Genomic DNA, 18,294 nt, shown 5'->3' with positions numbered 1-18,294 from the left:
TTCCTAGTCAATTGGTTTTGGTGAAGAAATCACAACAGCTCTGAGACAGTTTCTCTACCACCTGCAAAACCATAGGAAGGGAAGTTTCTCCGTAAACCACAAAGCACCCGACAACTGAGAGGGCCACACAGCCATCAGGTGGTTTTGTGTCTTCCTCATTCTTTTGCTCAAAATACCAATTTTAGTGGCTGAGGCCTGCTTAATATAAAACACTGAAAAAAAGAAGTTATAGTAGTTAGCTACTTGGTAAAGTCTCTGAGTGTAGAGTGCCGGGTGTAGACACAACAGCGATTTTTTTAAAAGTTTGGTACCCATGCCTTATTTAAGTCTCACTATGAGGTCACAGAATTTACTTTGCAAGGTCCCTGTAAATCAATAGTTCCCCAAGTGCGGTTGGTTCTGGAAGGCAGCAGTACCTGGGGACTGGCTAAATGCAAATTCTTGGGTTTCACCCTAGACCTACTGAATCAGAAACACTGGTGGTAGGGCCCGGTGATCTGTTTTAACTCACTGTCCAGGTGATTTTTTGCACATAAGTTTGAGAGCTATTGCTGTTTTGCAGATACGGGAGTTGCTGAGTGAAGCGTATTGTATGATTCTGTGTTCAGCAGCTCCGTTTATGGCGAGTGGTTTCTTTACCTACTGACAGCACACTGCACTCACCCTGACCTATAAACACAATGATGGTAAGTAATTCCACACAGCAAATGACACTGTAAGAAAGCTTAGTGTTGGAATTCAGGCAAAAGAACCTAGAAACTACCAAAAGAAAGAAAGAAACCAATGAATCAGAGTTTATGCTTTGATCCACTCCTCCCCAGCCTTTGCCTATCACCAATAAAGTCCACAGTGGAAGGGGTGTTGTAGAACAGCACTATAGACAACGTTTTCACTCCACCTCCCCTCCCAGCCCCCGCCACAGTCCCACCACCAAATTCATACATTGAAACGGAATCCCCACATTGAGGGTATTTGGAGGTGGGGCCTTTGGGAAGTGATTAAGTCATGAGGGTTCCACCTTCATGGGTGAAATGGGATTAGCGCCCATATAAAAAGAGGCCCCAGAGAACTCCCTTGCCTCTCCTGCCATGGGAGAGCTGCCTATGAACCAGGAAGCAGGCCTTCACCAGATACCAAATCTGCCAGCACCTTGATCTTGGACTTCCCAGTCTCTAGAACTGTGAGAAATAAATGTCTGTTGTTCAAAAGCCACCCAGCCTGTGGTATTCTGTTATAGCAACCCAAACAGATTTAAGATAGACAGCTACTGCACCAGTCTGATTTTTGGCTTCTTCTTGTCTCATGATCACAGCTGATGGAAATAGGGGACCATAAGGAGACAAGATGCTAACCTCATTTAGCACACCTACACTCCAAGTGGACTGCTGAGAGTCCTTCTAGAAGCACCCCCCATTCCCAAGAGCACTGCCCTGGCCTGGCTTCACTCCAGAACTGGGACCCACATTTTTGTTGTCCCAGATGTGGACTCAGTTTTCACCTCCCATTCATGATTCCTCCCCCGATGTCTCTCACAGTAGTCCTGCTTCCCCCAGAGATAACCCATTCCTCGATACCAATCCTGAACTAGTACATCTGAAATCAGTCCAAATCAAATTCCCAGAAGATAAAAAAATTCTTTATTTCAATGCTCAGCTCCAGTATTCATATACCCTGGCCTGGGGTGGGGAGAGGAAGAGGTGTAGTTAGTTTGTCTTGTCCCCAAGAAGCGGTATATAGCTAAGTCACCCCTCACTCCCAGCACAGACCCTCAGAAGCCCCAGATCCTGAGCTCCAGATATCAGGACATAAGGGTAGGCTCACCAATCTCCAAAAAAGCTCAAAGAGCTTGCTCCTAGGAAGGCAAGCCTTCTGCTCTATTGTTTCCTGCACACTCTTAGGACATGAAGCCCTTCTCTCTGGCCAGGCATCTGTTGGTGAACCCCAATAGAATGTATCCATCTCTTCCTCTGCAGCAGCTATATATACTAGGTCTCTGAAACCCCATTTTGGAGCACCCCTGAGATCAGTTTCTGGAGGTACTGCTGACGCAGAGGGGGCAACTGGGGATACAGCTCAAAACCCTCTGGAAGGGCAGAATTAGGAAGCTTATAGTGGAGAAGGTGCTGCCGAAGACCCTGCAGAGAAGGAAGACACTTTATGAAGTGGGTAGTGAGATCCTGTTGAGATCTCTGTTCCCCAAGACCCTCCATTCTCCCACCCTCCAAGATGTGCCCCGCCCTACCTCATCTGCCAGCAGCCAAGTTTTCTGCAACATGCTCCTGCGGGCAGCCTTTACCTCATCCTAGAGGCAGAAGAGGGAGAGGTGGCACCAGGCCACGGGCCTATCACTCGCCTGGCCTGGCCCTCACCTCCTCCCCAGCTGGCTCAGTTCAACTGCAGGTTCCTTCCCTCCCTCTGGAGATGGGGATGTAACTTACCAAGCTCTTTGGGTCCTGGCAGAAGATGAAGCCGTTGACATGAGCCACGGCCACAGCATAGAGCACAGGGCACCAGCGTGATTGGAGCGCACCAGTAACCAGAGCCCGGAAGTAGAGCTGAAGGAGGGCCAGGTTGTCTTCAGGAGGCGCTGTGTAGTTTTCCAGGGACACAGGCAACTGTGACAGGGGAAATGAGACAAGCTGAGGGTCAGGGTGGAATGTGTATCACTGGACAACAGGGTGGATGGTTGATGGTCACATGAAACAAATCATGAGGGCAGAGATCCGGTCCTAGACAGACATCCATCCCTGTCTATCACAAGGATCAAGGTTAAAGACTAAAGAGCTCGAAAGCAGCGGAAACTGGGGAACTGAGAAGCAGCTGTGAATTTCTACTGCTACTACTACTTGCTTAATCTACTTAAAACTTTCAAAATGTGATGTTCAGCTGCTCAATTCTATTACCAAACCTTTCAAAAGTTTATGTTCTTTGGAATAGTAATTCTGTTTCTAAAAAAATTATTCTTAATTCCACACAAAAATGATTATGAGTTTATGTCCAATGGTGTTTATCACAGTGTTACTTAAAATAGCAAAAAATCAGAAACAACTTTCATGCCCACTAAGGGGTTCTGATAAAATAAACTGGGACGCACCTGCATGATGGATTATGATATAATAATAAAAACATAGATTTCTTAGATTATTTAATGATGTGAGAAATGCTTACTACCTAACATTCAATGAAGAAAACATTATGCAGTGATCCCAATTTTATAAAAATATATATGCACAGGGACTTCCCTGGCGATCCAGTGGTTAGGCCTCGTGTTCCCAATGCAGTGGGCACAGGTTTGATCTCTGGTCAGGGAACTAAGATCCCACATGCTGCGAGGTGCAGCCAAAAAAAAAGACGAAAAAAAGGTAAATCAAAATAATTACTACCGGGCAGTGGGATTATGGATAACTGTAAAGTTCTTTTTTTTCCCTTAATCTATTCTTTTTTTGGCCACACCACGTGGCATGTGGGATCTTAGTTCCCTGACCAGGGATTGAACCCGGGCCCTTGGCAGTGACAGCGTGCAGTCCTAACCACTGGACCCCCAAGGAATTCCCTGTAACGTTCTTTTTAATTCTTAAAAATATTTTATATTTTCTTCTTAGTTTTTTATACAAAATATACATTTATATCTTACATACGTATATTAAAATGTTTATATTTCAAGCTTACCAAAATAAGTTATAATGAAAATAAAAAAACAAATCTTAAAAAAATTAGTAACTCTTTACAGCTTACAAGTTTAACTCCTTAGCCTGATATCTGAGGCCCTCTAAGACTTTATTAGCTTTGTTTCCAACAAGTTCCCAAGCTGATATCTGTCATAGACTCCTTCCTCTTCCCATCCTGTCATATTCCTTCCTGCCTCTGAGCTTTTGCTTATGCTGTTCCACTAGGTACATTCTATCTTTCTCCTTAACAATCCAAATTCTACCCAATTTTCCATGCCCAGATCAATCCCCACTTCTTCCACAAAGGCTTCTCCTCGTGGGAAGCCCACTTTGATCTTTCCCTTCTCTGAATCCTGACTTAACACCTAGAATCTGAATACCTGAGGACTATGTTGGTTTTAGTACATCTCTTATCTAGACTGTAGCACCTCATGAGCAAGGAGCCATGCCTTTTTAATAATGAACACCTACTGTATGCCAGACACCACAGTAAGCCCTTTTCACGTATTCTCTTAATCTCCTCAAAGCCTCCAAGAGGTAAGATAAGGAACCTGAGGCCCACCAAAGCTCCCCGCGGCTCAGGACTGCCTCCAAGGCCCAGGACAGGATGCCCATGGTGGGCCCTGCTGGGCTGAGAAAGTACCTGGGTCAGAGGCAGGCCCAGAGCTCGCAAGGCTCCCACGTGCTCCCCAAAGAGGGCAAGGCGCAAAGTGACGCTGAACCGACGCTGCAGGGGGAGGAGAACCAGAGCCCCAAAGAGGTGGTCCCCAAAAGACACAGCCTCAAAATGCTCCAGGAAGTTGGCATAGAGATCCGGGAAAGACGTCAGGCCAGGAAGTGGGCAATCCAGGTTGAGGTTTGGTAGGACTTCAGGCTGGCAGAGCCGGGCCAGGAGGGCTGCCACCAGACGTTGTATTGGGGTCTCCCGGAACAATTCACTGTCCACCAAGAACACACACATGAGCCGTGCCAGGCGGGCAGCAGGAGGCACAGCCTGGAGGGCCTGGGGGCGCCAGCTCTCCAGGACTAGCACCCACTGCAGGGCCCGCATGGCTGTGCCCACAGTGTCAGCAGGAGGGAGCCCCGAGGGGCTGTCTGAGGCCCGGTGGTAGAGCTGAATCAATGGCAGGAAAGGCCAGTCAGTGGGCAGCAGGGGCTCCTTAGCCACAGGGAGCAGCAGGGCTGGGACTCGCTGGAGCTCCCCTCGGTGCAGGGCTTGAGAGGCTAGCAGGCTGGCCCGGGCCAGTGAGCAGTGGGTCAGGTAGCAGCTGCGGATGCTGGGGAGGTCCTGGCAGGCCTGAGCTAGCAGAGTCCCTCGCCCACACCCAAGGTCCCCGCCGCTCCCTAAGGACAGCCGGTCAGAGAAGTCGGCTGCCTCCGGACCCCCTGATGCTCTTTCCCTGTAACAGAACCCAAAAGCCAAAAATGAGGGCTAGAACCCACAAGTCCATGCCAGCTCTCCAGGGCTTCCCAGAGGCTCCTAGGTCCAATCCTGCTCCTCCCTGTTCCCCTAATAGCCTTCCATGTAATGTGTATAGCAGTTAAGAGGACGGGCACTAGAGCCAGTTACCTAGTTGCAAGTTTACAGAACTTCTCTGTGCCTCACTTTCCTCAGAGTAAAGTGGGGATAATAATGATAATAATACACATCTCATGGTACAGTAAAACAATTAAAATAGAGACAAACGGTTAAGGGAGTACCGGACAAGGAGTAAGCACTGGGTAACTGTTAGCTATTATAAGCGTACAGCTAGTTTATAACCATTTTTCAGCCATACAGTCACAGAAGTCTCATAATAATACTCTAGCATATTATCCTCATCCTCACTTTACTAATGAGGAAATGGAAACTCAGACAGGTTAAGCGTAATCCATGGAAGAAAGAGAATGAAACCCAGGCCTCCTGGCCCCAAATTCAGGGCTGCTCTGTCAACCACCACAGCAGCCTCTCAAAGGGCTCAGTTGATGCCGCCAACCCTGGACTTACGGGAGGAACTCCAGCCGGAACACACAGCTCAGCAGTAGCTCATGGGCGAGGTGCTCGCTTCCGGGCAGCAGCCGGCTCAGCAGGGTCAAGGCCATGCCGTGATAGAGGGCAGCACTGGTGGCTGACACTGGCTGGAGTGTCACCTGTGGACAGAAAAGGGGGGAAGGGGGAGGAGCAGGCAGAGGGGGTGAGGGGGGACAAAGCAAAGAGAAGTGAGGAAGAGAATATATGCTGATGGGCACAGGACCTGGGCATGTCTGCAGGCAAGTAGAACCGCATGGCCTGCCAGAAGCAGCACAAGCTCCAGAGAAGCAGGATGGGGATAATGGAGGGGGGGGGGAGGGGACAGAGGGATGGGGGTTGGGGGCACCCACCGCTCTCTGGGCCAGGGCGAGTGCCAGGTACTGCAGGTGATACTCATGGCGCAGGGCCCACGCGGAGAAGGGTGTGAGGTGTGGAGCAGCCACAGGAGCCACACATTGGAGGAAGTAGTTCTGCAGTCCTGGGGCAGCCAATACGGCAGCCAGCTGAGGAAAAGCAAGCTTCAGATTCACAGGGTGACTTCGATGCCCTCTAGGGCTCCCCAGCTGCCCCTTCCCCAGCTAAACTCAGAGAAATGGGTGCTGGCAGAAGAGGCCTCTCTTCCCCAAGGGGCGCCCTTCCCCTTTCTGACTCCTGCCATCTTGGTCCCCTGCCCCCCTAACCAGGCGCCCAGCGCTCACCTGGCCACACAGCCCCTTGTGGATCCAGCCCAGGGTGTTGAAAAGAGAGAGGAGGGCCGTGAGGAATGGGAAGGGGGAGGCTGAGCCAGCCAGACTGAGAGGAGGGTGGCCTCCTGCGCAGCCCAGTGACACGAGGCTGGAGAGAGCTTCAGGGGCCGGAGCACAGGACTGTGGGTTGCAGAGAGGGGAGCAGCACCTGGAAGCAGAATGGAGACACTGAGGGGGGCTCTGGCCTGACATGTGCCAGGCTGGAAACAGCTGCTTGTTCTGCGACCAAGGCTAGCGGAAACGTGGCCGTGTGGACAGTGCCCACGTTCCCTGGAGCCCCCAGTCGCTGCCTGCTAGGGATTCAGGTTTCCCTCAGGCTGGGGGGTTCCAGCTGGGATGGACCAAGGAGCCAGGCGCAGGAACCCCACAAGGAGCGAAACTGCTGCCTCCCCGCCCCACTGCCAGCTCCACAACCGCACGCAGTACACACCCCAGCGAACCCCACAGTTTGCCCAGAGCGGGCTGGCTCAGCAGCGGCAGCAGCAGCTCCTCCGACAGGCGCTCCGTGTCCTGAAGCCAATCCCCTGGGCACACGCCTGGCTGGAAGACCAAGACACTCACTGAGCTGATGGCCCAGGACCCCCGTTCTCCTGGACCCTGTGTACCCAGGCCAAGCCCATGACTCCAAGTGGCCAAGAGTCAGTGTTTAGAGGCTTCTGCCTTCTGCCCCTTCTAGAGGCAGAGAAGACCCTGAGGTTGCTCTGGCACCCACTGTCTAGGGTCTTGAGAGAGCATAAAGGCTCCAGGGAGGCTGAGCGGCTGTTTGGGGTTCTATGGTCCCTATCAACACGACTCCTTGGAAGCTCCACTGGACATGGAGGTGGAAAGAGGAAGAAAGGTAGGAGGGAAAAGGCAGAAATGGGGAGGGAGGTACGGAGAGGTGGAGACAGAGGGAGAACGAGGGTGGAATGCTAAGGTGAAGGCAGGGCACCCAGGGCAGCGTGGAAGGCAGGCAGGCAACACTTACCTGCTGGCTCCAGGCCTGGTAGTAAGCGTCCAGGAAGAGCAGGCAGGCAGTGGGCACTGGGCCAAGGGCACTCCACATCTCAGGTCTGGGCAGCAACTTCAAGGTCTGTCTTAGACAAGGCTCCACGAGAGGCTGGAGCCCAGACATCTGCGTCCAAGTGACTGAGGAAGGAGTGGCCGACAGACTGGCCTCAGCAGAGTCACTACAGGAGAGCCACAAGGGACCACAGTGAGGATCTGGCTGCCTGGACTCCCCTCTAAGCCCTGGCCACCCTCTCCCTGTGGAGGAGCACTCCCACCGGTCCCAGAGCTCCCAACAGGACGTCACCGCCAGCAGCTCAGGGCTAGAGCCTACCTTCTGGGCTCAGGGGTGGTGCTACCGGCTGCTAGGGTCAGCTGGGTGAGGACGGTGAGCAGTGAGGCTGTCCTCTGCAGAGCCAGGGGCTGAGGGGAGGGGCTGCTGAGCTCCTTCGGCACAGCCTGCAGGGCTCGCGTCAGCACAGGGTACAGCTCCCTGGTAAGCGGGGAGAAGGACCGCCCTTCAGTGTGAGAAGGGAGATGGAAACAGAAGACACAAAGCAAGGCTCGGCCCCGGGCATCTGCGGTCTGGCTGAGGAGGAGCAGGAGGGAGGCCCAGGGCTGGGGACTCTGGGAAGGTTTCAAGAAGGAAGGCTGGGGGCTGAAGGGAAGGAGGTAGCCCCTCAAGGCTTCCACCACAAGAGGGAATTTAAATCTGATTTCACCAAGATACCAACCTGGGGTGCACAGAATGTGGTTAACCCAGCTTTGTTCCACTCTCCCCTGGCTACTGACTCCCAAGTTTTCTTCCTTTCTCCCAGAATCACCTCTTTCTCATACTCAGCCTCCCTCCGAGCTTGAACCTTGAGCAAGGCCAGAGTGCAGAGCTGGAGGGGTCTGTGAGGGAGCCTACCCTTGTCTCTCCTCACCTGTAAAGGTCACCGCCCTGGCCGTAGGAGGCTGCCACGGCCCACAGACGGAAGGCCTCAGTGCTCAGTGTCTCGGCTTCCTCTGGGGGCAAGGCCAGATCCTGGGGAGCCTCAGCTATAAAGCGGCACAGGCGACTCCGGAGATCAAAGCCACTCAGCTGGGGTTGGGCAGAGAGTCTGGGGATCAGGATCAGCTGGGAGCCCGAAGTTCCAAGCCTCAGGTTCTCTCACTACAGAAACTGGCTCAACTCATCCCTGCTGAGACCCCTCTGGTGCCAGAGGGTCATAGTTCTGGGCTAGGGTGAAACTATCTCATCCATCCCTCCCTTCCTCTCTCCTTCCCTCCTTCTTTTTAGCAAGCACTTGCTGGGCACCTTGGCTATGCCTATTTGTATGTGGCCCTTCTGGCCTGGGTCCAGGGAACAGGGAACCTTCCCTTCACAGAATGAAAGCAGAGCAGGCCTACAGGATACACTAGGCTCCAGGTGACTAGGTTCCTGCCTGGGGGTTTCTGTTCCATTTCTAGGCAACTGGAACAGATACAAAGAGAAAGATGGCATGACTGGGCCACCCAGAGTGCAGGGGCTATGCTTAGCCCCCAACCCAGCCCTGTCTCAAGCCCCCATCCCTTGCCCTGTGTTCTGCTTACCAGCCGGGCAGCAATATTCCTACCAGCCGAGGCCAGGACACGAAGAAGTTTCATGGCAGGAGCACAGGGCACTCTGTGTAGACTGAGGGTAGGCCTCACCCCCATAGGGGACCAGCTGGTGGGCAGGAACTCTTGAATCACAGTCTCTATCAGCCGAGGGCATTCTAGGACCTGTGCAGGCCAGGAGGAAAAGGGAGGTAGGGAGGCTGAGGGTCAAGACCAGGCCTAGCTAGGCTCTTTGCCCAGTCCCTGCCTCCTTCTCTTTCTCACCCTTGTGGCTGACTCCAGGGAATGCCGGGCCAGGCGGATGAGCACAGCCAGGATGTCAAGGACCACAGAAGGTCCTGGGCAGGTCACCTCCAGCAAGTAGCGTAGCCGAGGCAGCAGGTTGGTGGCCAGGAGCCCCTGAGGATCAGAGACACAAACCCACTACCAAATGCAACTGGGCCCCAGGCCTTGATGACCCCTCCTGCCCAACATGTGCTGGCCCTGGAGGTCATGGGACCAGTGCAGCTGCCCCAGCACTTTTACCTTGATGACGTCATGTCGGGCCAGGTCAGATGGAGGCCGGTTTCCTTCCTCCGGGCTCTTCTTTTTTGCCTTTTCTGCTGGGGGCCCTTCATCCTCATCCTCGTCCTCCTTGTCCTCCTGGCTGGGCATCAGAGGGAACACCAAAGCTCCATGGTACCAAGAGAAGGTGCTATCGAGGAGCTCCTGCCAGAGGAAAGAGTATGAAGGTGGGAAGAGGAAGAGGGATCAGGCCAGAAAGCGGGTCCAGAAGTAGAGGGCAAAAGCCACGCACAAAGGACAGAGAGGCAAGGCTCCTAGGCTTTGGGGCCTTTAGAAGGCGGTGACACAGCCACCCCATTCTGTGCCCTGCCTGGCAAAGCCTCATCAACGAGGGCAGGCCCAGCGGGAGGCGTAGGGACCCTAATGCCTCGAAGCCTCATTCCTATGCCTGTTGTACCTCATCTCCAGGAGCCACCAGCAGAGCCCGAAGAGCCCGGACAGCAGCTGCGATGACCCCATCCACTCTGTCATCCAGAGAGAAGCGCAGCAGGAAGAGGAAACCAGCATCCAAAAGGAGGCGCAAGACACTGCCCACTAGCCGGTCCCCAAACTCGCCAGCCTGGGCCTTGAGGGCAGGAGGATAAAACCTTGCTGAATATGCTGAAGTTACAGAGTCTCTGTCCTAAACCCTTCACTTGTCCAGCTAGGATCCTGGGTTTGTCCTGTTCTCAGTGTGACCCACAGACAGCTGGTGTATGGGCCAGTGAGTCAGAGTGAAACAGGCAGGAGGTGGGAAAGCCTAAGGGGAGGGGGGCGGGCAGGACGAGGCCAACAGTCCACTCACCCTGCCGATGACCTGGGCCAACACATGCAGCGCTAGTGCTCTCTGCTGGGACACCTGGCTGCGCGTCAGGTGGAACAGCTCCTGAAGGGAGTACCCTGCTCTCTGGAACAGGGACAAGAAGTGAGAAGGAGCCAAGACACAGGGCAGCACCCACCAACAAATACGTGGCAACCCCTATCTGCCATGCACTGAGTCAGGTGTCAAGGTGAAGACAAAGAAAAGTAAGTGATGTCTCTTGCCTCTGCTCTCCGTGGAGCCTCAAACTGGTAAAGGAAGCAAGACTGGCGCACAAGTAACCATAGCATAAGGCAGTTTGGGAGGAATGTAGTAATCGGTGTTTAATTTGCAACCAGAGAACAGGAGAGAGAGAGAAGGGGCACCTGGAAAAGTGATGTGGTCTCAGTGGGTGGGTAGAGCTCTGATGGCCTGGCATGGAGCAGAGGGGAAAGGCGTTCCCTGGAGAGGGCTTCAGGAACTGAGCCCTGGAGGTCCTTGAGCACAGTGGGTACGTGGGGAGGAGGCAACAGAATGTGCAGCAGAAGTGAGGGACGCAGAGCTGTGGGGTCAGCAGGGACAGATGGTGGAAGGCTGTTCTGTCGTGCTGAGGAGCCAAGACCTTATTCTGGGAGAATTCCCTGAGCTAGGAAACTTTCTGAGGCAAGGGACAGCCTGAGCTGGGCCAGGGGAAATCACTACGGCAGCCCCGTGGGGGAGCGAGCGAATGGCATGATGGAGTGAGCAGAACATGGCGACTGAACAGACCAGAGGGATCAAGGCTCTGATCGAGGAAGCACTGCGGGGAGGTGACAAACAGAATTGGCAAGTTCTGGCGACTGACTGGAATGTGAGGGAACAAGGAGAAAGACTTCAAGCCTAACAACTGAAAGGATAGGGACTTCCCTGATGGTCCAGTGGTTAAGACTCTGCGCTCCCAATGCAGGGGGCCCGGGGTTCGATCCCTGGTCAGGGAACTAGATCCCCCATGCGGCAATGAAGATCCCGCATGCCACAAGGAAGACCCGGTGCAGCCAAACAAATAAACTAATACATAAATATTAAAAAAAAAAAAAAAACTGAAAAGACAGCAAGGCCGTGAACTGGAATAGGGCGCACAGAAGGGCCAAGGCAGCTGAGCAGCGGTCCTTCTCCACATGGTTGTTAAAAGCACTTGCTGAGAGCTGCCCAGTACTCTCTGGACCCCATGCCTCACCTCCGCCTCCTCTCCATGGTGGTGTAGGCCCAGATGGGTGGGAAGGTCCACGCTGGGGGCCAGCAGCTCTCCCTGAAGACTGAATCGGGCCTGCATCCTCTAATGGGTACAGAACGAGAACTATGGGCTGGGGGCACCAGCAACTTCCCCACACCCATTCCTCACCTGTAATCCCAGGCCTCTCAGGACGTAGGGCCTGACTCTACCTCTGACCAGAAGTGGGGCTCCTCTGGCCTTAGGGGCCAGGCAGGAGGAGGGGGGTGAGCACTAGGAGAGATGTTTCTCCAGCTTGGGGGAAGAGAAAAGCCTAAGTTCTGGGTGCAAGACAGCAGCCCCACTCACTGTCACCCCACCTTGCCCTTGTAGGCCAGCTGGCCCTCCTCACCTCCTGAGTCTGCTGCCGTCGGAGTGGAGGCAGGTCTTGGGCCCAATGGAGCTTCTCCAGCTCAACAGTGTCCATGTGCAGCCATTCTTTCTGGGGGGTCACGGGCAGTGCCAGAGCTGGGGAGATGGAAGCAGAGTAGTATTCCCTAAGGGGCTCAGCTCACTGATCCACTGGGGTCCCAGCCATCATCCAGAAGCTGCCACATCCACCTCTGCCCAAGGGTCTGGCAGCCTCTGCCTTCAGCTATGACTAATGGCACGGCCCAGGGGCTGGAATGCCTGATATGGCAGAACACACCCCGTCCTGGGCTCTAGCCCCTTTCTGACCCCAAAGATTTGTTGGGAGAGGAAAGAGGAAGCGGAGGAGATAAGGAAGAGAAGAGAGAGGAAGCAGAGGAGGAAGGGAGAACCACATACAGCAGGGAAACCACAGTTCTCCACTCTCTAGTACCAACCTTTTAAAGGAGCAGGGGAGTGGGGACAATGAGGAGGGGGCAGCTATACCTCAGCAGAGCTAGATACAGAAACACACACCTGCAATATCCTCCTCCTTCCTCACGCCACCCAACCCCCATCCAACATGCTCAACTGGCCTAGAGCTCATCCAGGGGCAGGAGGTTCCTGGCTCTCCTAATTCAATTCTTCTTTCGTTAATCACTAATAAGATCATCCAGTTCCTGGAAGATGAGTGCTCCCACTGGCCTCTCTGCTTCAGGTCTGGCATGTTCACAAGACCTGCGTCAGACCCTTCCTCTCCCACCACCCTGCCATTATCCTCCCAACACTGAGAGCAGAGGCAGTAAGAACTGTGGGATGGATGGAGCCAGAGCTGGGGCAGCTACTGCAAAGGCAGGGGCAGATGGTCTGGAGGGGGAGGGGGCCATTCAGCCATCACGTTGTGCTGTCTCTTACCAGGGAAGGGGGAGAAGGAGCAGTAACAGGACAGGAAAACAGGAAGCACGTGCAGGAAGATATAAGCATCAGCAAATGAAGACTGATTTCAAGCCAATAATGAAGATTAACGTTAGACGTTCAAGGACAGAGAAGATTCTCTCTCTTCCCATCTGCCAGGCCTAGGAGAAGGAATACTTTCCTCTACTTTTGTTCCCCAGAAGTCCCCTCCTCCTCCAAACCTGGGGCTCCTGGCTCCAGCTCATCTTCCTGCCTGGGCTCACTGGCAGAAGTTGGCATGATGGGCACCTCTCCAGTGACCTCAGCAGAGTGACCTCCTGGCCTCTGCTCCCCTGTGGTCTTCTCTTCTGCCTGCTCACAGGTGTGGCTGTGAGATCTCAAGAAGGCAACCAAGCTGGGATCTAGAAGAGAGCGTGTAGGGGAGAATGGGTAGGGGCAGATCCTCCCCAGCCTCTATACACCTGAAATCTGCTTAATACTGCCTGTCTGTGGGTGCCAAGGCTAAGACAAGCCACTTCCCAGCCCTGGCCTGAGTCCCCTGGGCTCTCTTGCAGCCTCGAAGACCCATATCTGTCACTGGGACCTGCCTGCCCACCTATCCCTCCACTCTTCACAGTCCCCTGGTCCAGGCCAGTCTGCCCATCCCTGTGCTTGGCTTCAGGTCAGAGGCCCAAAGTAAGTGGTTGTGGAATAAATGAATCAATGTTGACGAGGGCCAAAAAGAAGGCATTTAGGGGAATAGTTTCTCACTTTCAACTATTTTATTTATTTATTTATGCACAAATATTCACTAAAAACCTAATATATGGGGACTTCCCTGGTGGCGCAGTGGTTAAAAATCTACCTGCCAATGCAGGGGACACAGGTTCAAGCCCTGGTCTGGGAAGATCCCACATGCCGTGGAGCAACTAAGCCCGTGCGCCACAACTACTGAGCCTGTGCTCTAGAGCCCGCGAGCCACAACTACTGAGCCCGTGTGCCACAACTACTGAAGCCTGCGCACCTAGAGCCCATGCTCTGCAATGAGAAGCCCGCGCACCACAACAAAGAGTGGTGCACCCACTCGCTGCAACTAGAGAACGCCTGTGTGCAACAATGAAGACCCAGAGCAGCAAAAAAAAAAAAACAAAAAAACCCAAAACTAATATATTGTATGCTCTATATAAGTGCTAGATACATAGTTTGGAACAGATTGACTTGGCACTACTGTTTTGGTGAACAGCAACTAGGAGGGAGGTGTAGTATAGCACAGCATCACATAATAGAGTACCCTGTAGTTGTACTAGAGTACAGCCAAAATACAGTGTATACTACACTACAGTAGTACAGGATACATGGTATAATGGTTAAGAACACAGCCCATGAGACCAAGTAGACCTGGGTTTATATCTCATTGGTGTTCATTAACAGGATGTGGTACCAGGCTGTGTGACCTGAGGGAGAATTTCTTAAAGTTTTGAGCCTCAGTTTTTTTTATTTTTGTTTTTATCTTTTCATAAATAAACGAGGTTAGTACCACTGACCTCACAGGAACAGTTTGAGGACAAAATGAAATGCGTTAAAGTACTCTGCCTGGCACTCACAGTGAGCCTTCCTCAATAAATGACAGTCCCTTCCTAGCCCAGTCTTGGCAGGAAAGGCTGGTACCCATACCAAGCTGAGCCAGTAACCGCTGCTGTTCCTGCAGGATCTCCTCCGGAGCCATGGCTTGCAGTCTCGCTACGTTCTCCTCATGGATGGTCTGGGCTTCCTGCTCAGCCTCCTGGCTCTTGAGCCCCTTCCCTGTAACCAGATGGGGTCCCTGGAAGCTGTAGCTGTTCCATGGAAGCTGGCTGCCCTGCTCCCTAGGTGTGAGTGCCTCACAGGCTGCAGCACCTGGAAGAAGGATACAGTCAGTTTCATTGCCTCACCCCAACTGGGCCTTCTGTCCCTCTTCTCTAATCCCATTAGCTCTGGAGACAGATGGAAGCCTCAGAGTTTTCCCAGGCACAGAGTGCAGATGCCCCTGGGTTTGGCACAGGACTCCAGGGCACCCTGGGGCTGGGTTGGGGTGATGACCTCTCTACTCATTTTTCCCCTTGGACTTAGAAGTTTCCCTCAGAAACATCCCACTTTCTGACTCTTCTCTTGGATGTCTAGGCAGCCGTCTGCCTCCAGGGGCCTGCCCCCAGTTCTTCTGCTAGTAATTTGCATCATTAAAAGAATCTTGGCCTACATCTTTATTTTACAGTCTCTACCAGACACTTCTATCCCCTTCCTTTCTCCTACAGTCACGTAATGACCTGCCTTCTCCCTGCACCTAAGACCCAGATATGGACCCAAGCTGCCCATACTCAGTACTCTAAGTGGAGATGTGGGATGGCTCCTCTTTAGATGGCTCAAATGCACTTCAGATTTGAGGCAGGGAAGATGTATATCCAAAGGTGACTCTACAAATGTGTATTACAAAAAGGCTGAGCCCAAACCTCTTCAAACCCTGCTCACCCTCTGGTGGGTCCAAGGTAGATGCAACTTCTCCAACCGGTGGGACCTTGGCTTCAGATGCTCTCCTTGCTGCAATTTCCTGGGCAAAGATACTTCTCTTACCAGATGTTGCTGGCTTCCCCTATGGGGCAAAAAGAAAACCCAGGTGACTGATGCTCATTACCCCATTCTCTTCTCAACCTCTTTATACCAAGGTCACTGGAACAAAGAGATACAAGAGACTTGCTTAATCTCCAAGGGTCACAACCCTAGTCCTCAGAAAAAGCAGGGCTCTATAGAAGCATAGGTTTTGAAGTATGACAGACTTGGGTTGGATTTCTGGCTCTTCTATCTATTAGATGTGTGGTGTTGCAAAAGTTATCAGTTTCCTTATCTGAAAAATAGAGATAATGATACCTATATTACATGGCTGTTATAAGGATTAAATGAAGTAATGCATATAAAGTGCTTAGTGTGGTGCTGTTTTAACAATGGAATTGCTTATCATTATTAAGATTATCTACCTGGGGAATATGCACTATGATGCTCACATGACTGTCCTCCCGTAAACACCATCTGAGGTCACCTCTGCCTACCTGTCTCCCCTGTGAGCGATGGAATACAGGAGGGAAAGCAACGCCACAGGGCACAGGCAGATTCACAGCCACTGAACTTGTATCTCGTTCCTGCAGCAACAAAGTACAAAGCAGTGAAGATACAGAGATTTCCCCAGGCTGGACCCTATCCTACTAGCCTCAGTTCTATACGACTAGAACCTCACCCTAGGGAGTCATGAACCCATCTTGCTTCTTAAGTCACAGTGATTCTAAACCAGCCCCCAACCTGACTGTAGGGGGATAAAGTCCCATCTTTCTGAATCACTCTCTGCTCAGTAAGCCTCCCCACCCACACTCAACATCCTTTCTGCCCTTGGATGCCTTGCCCCACTCAACCAGGGTGAGACGCACAATAATCTTAGTCAAGACAGCAGTGATGTGCTTATCATGCCTGTTCAGCCTCTCTTCAGGGTCCTCATGTTCAGGCAGGGGATGGCCGGGGCTGGGCCTGGCTCTCTTTGGGGGAGCAGGAACCAAAGCTGGGGGCAAATCTGGGAGATCTGAGAAAGAAAAAAACCCAGATGTGAGGTTACTCATATCTTCCCAGGAAGAGACTGAGGGCTAGGGGAAAGCCAAAGAAAGAAAGGCAGCTGCTGTGCAGCGCTGGCTCAAGCTGTGTCACCTTGGGCAAGGTATTTAACCTCTTTGAGCCTCTGTTTCTTCATATGTAAAGTGGGGCTGCAGCAACAGAGGTTACACAGTTCTGAAATAATGACGGGGAACCCAGCCACATCAGGAAGAGGGAGAGACCCTGAAGTTGTACCGCTCTTCTTTTCAACCTCATACCCACAGCCACTCACTGTCCAGCATCACCACATCCCGATGATCCTGCAGCGGAGGCCGGTCCGGGTTAGCATCACCAGCACTCCTACTTCCTTTCTTCACCAGTTGTACTGCTGGGGCTGCACCAGCTGCAAGAAACTGACTCTGGAAGTGCAGCAGGTCCACCTCGGACTCCCCTGGCTTTGGTCTCGACAGCATCTTGACACTCCAGCTGCCTCCCTAGTGGGACTCTTTCCAGCACTGCTTCAGTGTAGGGAATTCACTCTCATTCACCCCTAGAAGCAGTAAAGATGATGGGCCCTCTGCAACTGAACCCTGATTCTCGTTTTTGTGCGTCAGAAAAGGCTCCTTTTCCCTGGGTTCGGTGGACTCATTCCTCCTCATTCATACCTTATTGCCATTCCCTCCTTACTTAGCTCTCCCTGATGTCAATAGCCCAGCAACAATATTTACTGCCACCTTAGATTGTTTACAATCTGTGGATGATAAAAACTTTCAGGAACAACCATAGGGGACCTAAGGAAAATGTCATTAGGAGCCAGGCGGATAAATGTGTCATACCGGGGAGTGGTGATTCGGTATCAAACTGGTGGGAACATGCCTGGCCGAAAAGTATTCAAATTATTAAAAACCTTGGGCTATAAAAGATCAATATATAAAAATCATTTGTATTTCTATACACTATTAAAGAACAATCAGAAAACGAAATTAAGAAAACAATTCTATTTACAATGGCATCGAAAAGAATAAAATACTTAGGAATAAATTTCACCAAAGCATTTCAAGACTTATATTCTGTCGGGCCCCACAACGGCCCCTAAGGCTCTACGGTCGCGGGCGCTCCTGGGCCACCCGCGTCAACAAAGAGAAATCACGGAGTCTCAGCCTATGCTGCCCGCGGATGGAGGGCCGTGCCCAGGATCTCCGCACCGACGAGGCCGCGGCCGCTCCTGGCCAGATCAAAGACACTGGGGCCGACTCCGACAAAGAACTGGATACCCTGTACCAGAGCCCTCCGCCGGGATCTCCTGTAGTCCGTCCCGCTAGCCCAGCCACCTCCTTGGCCTAGGACCACCTGGACGCCGCCATCTTGCCCCGCTGGGGCCGGGCTTCCGCCGCTACCAGTTCTGAGCTTCCGCCCCGCAGCCCGGCCCCGCCTCTTCAAGTCCTGGCTCCGCCCACTATTGGGAGGGGTTTGCCCTTTTGGTGTTCAGGACTCGTGAGCCTAAAGGTATTACGCTTGCCGCGTCCCACCGTAACGCGTAAGCTCTGGGCGGACACTCTGTACACATACAACACCCGTGACAGAGGCAAAGGGTTCCTCAGACGCCCTTCCGCACTCACCAGCCCGGATAACCACATCCTACACTCCCAAGCTAAGGGACAGCACATAGAAACCTGCATACACTCGACTGTGACCTCCCCAGTGTGATTATGGGCGAGCAAGAAAATAACCAGGAAAAAGGAAAGGTGAAGCCCAAGGAAAGAAACACTGCAGGAATGGTGATAGTGAGGAGAGGAGAAAACAGCCTCATTGCCTGCAAGGTGATTCACTTCATGAGCATCCTGCCTTTGTTTGTGCCA

At 52.6% G+C, this 18,294-nt stretch overlaps 1 protein-coding gene across 4 annotated transcripts; it reads right to left on the bottom strand.

The window, feature by feature from the left end:
- Window positions 1-1,617: 1,617 nt before the first annotated feature.
- On the bottom strand, window positions 1,618-17,813 carry RPAP1 (RNA polymerase II associated protein 1). 4 transcript variants are annotated; one of them, XM_036844264.1, is made up of 25 exons: window positions 17,717-17,813; window positions 16,728-16,985; window positions 16,279-16,427; window positions 15,907-15,996; window positions 15,332-15,452; window positions 14,501-14,722; window positions 13,069-13,248; window positions 11,937-12,052; window positions 11,552-11,650; window positions 10,342-10,443; window positions 9,955-10,122; window positions 9,519-9,701; window positions 9,258-9,392; window positions 8,988-9,158; window positions 8,339-8,532; window positions 7,747-7,905; window positions 7,393-7,594; window positions 6,856-6,965; window positions 6,378-6,573; window positions 6,030-6,182; window positions 5,656-5,798; window positions 4,312-5,068; window positions 2,439-2,615; window positions 2,243-2,302; window positions 1,623-2,135 (listed from the first exon to the last, which is right to left on the bottom strand). In XM_036844264.1, the coding sequence occupies exons 2-25, from the start codon at window positions 16,906-16,908 to the stop codon at window positions 1,986-1,988; spliced, it is 4,218 nt and encodes a 1,405-aa protein (XP_036700159.1). In that variant the 5' UTR covers window positions 16,909-16,985; window positions 17,717-17,813; the 3' UTR covers window positions 1,623-1,985. The 4 variants fall into 4 exon arrangements, with proteins under 4 accessions (XP_036700161.1, XP_036700159.1, XP_036700158.1 ...); XM_036844266.1 differs by having other exon boundaries at window positions 1,618-2,135; window positions 8,339-8,496; window positions 16,728-17,813; XM_036844263.1 differs by having other exon boundaries at window positions 16,728-17,813.
- Window positions 17,814-18,294: the final 481 nt, after the last annotated feature.

The sequence above is a fragment of the Balaenoptera musculus genome, chromosome 2, assembly GCF_009873245.2.
Source record: "Balaenoptera musculus isolate JJ_BM4_2016_0621 chromosome 2, mBalMus1.pri.v3, whole genome shotgun sequence".
In the NCBI taxonomy this organism is placed as follows: domain Eukaryota; kingdom Metazoa; phylum Chordata; class Mammalia; order Artiodactyla; family Balaenopteridae; genus Balaenoptera; species Balaenoptera musculus.
This window is presented reverse-complemented; position numbering and strand designations above follow the sequence as displayed.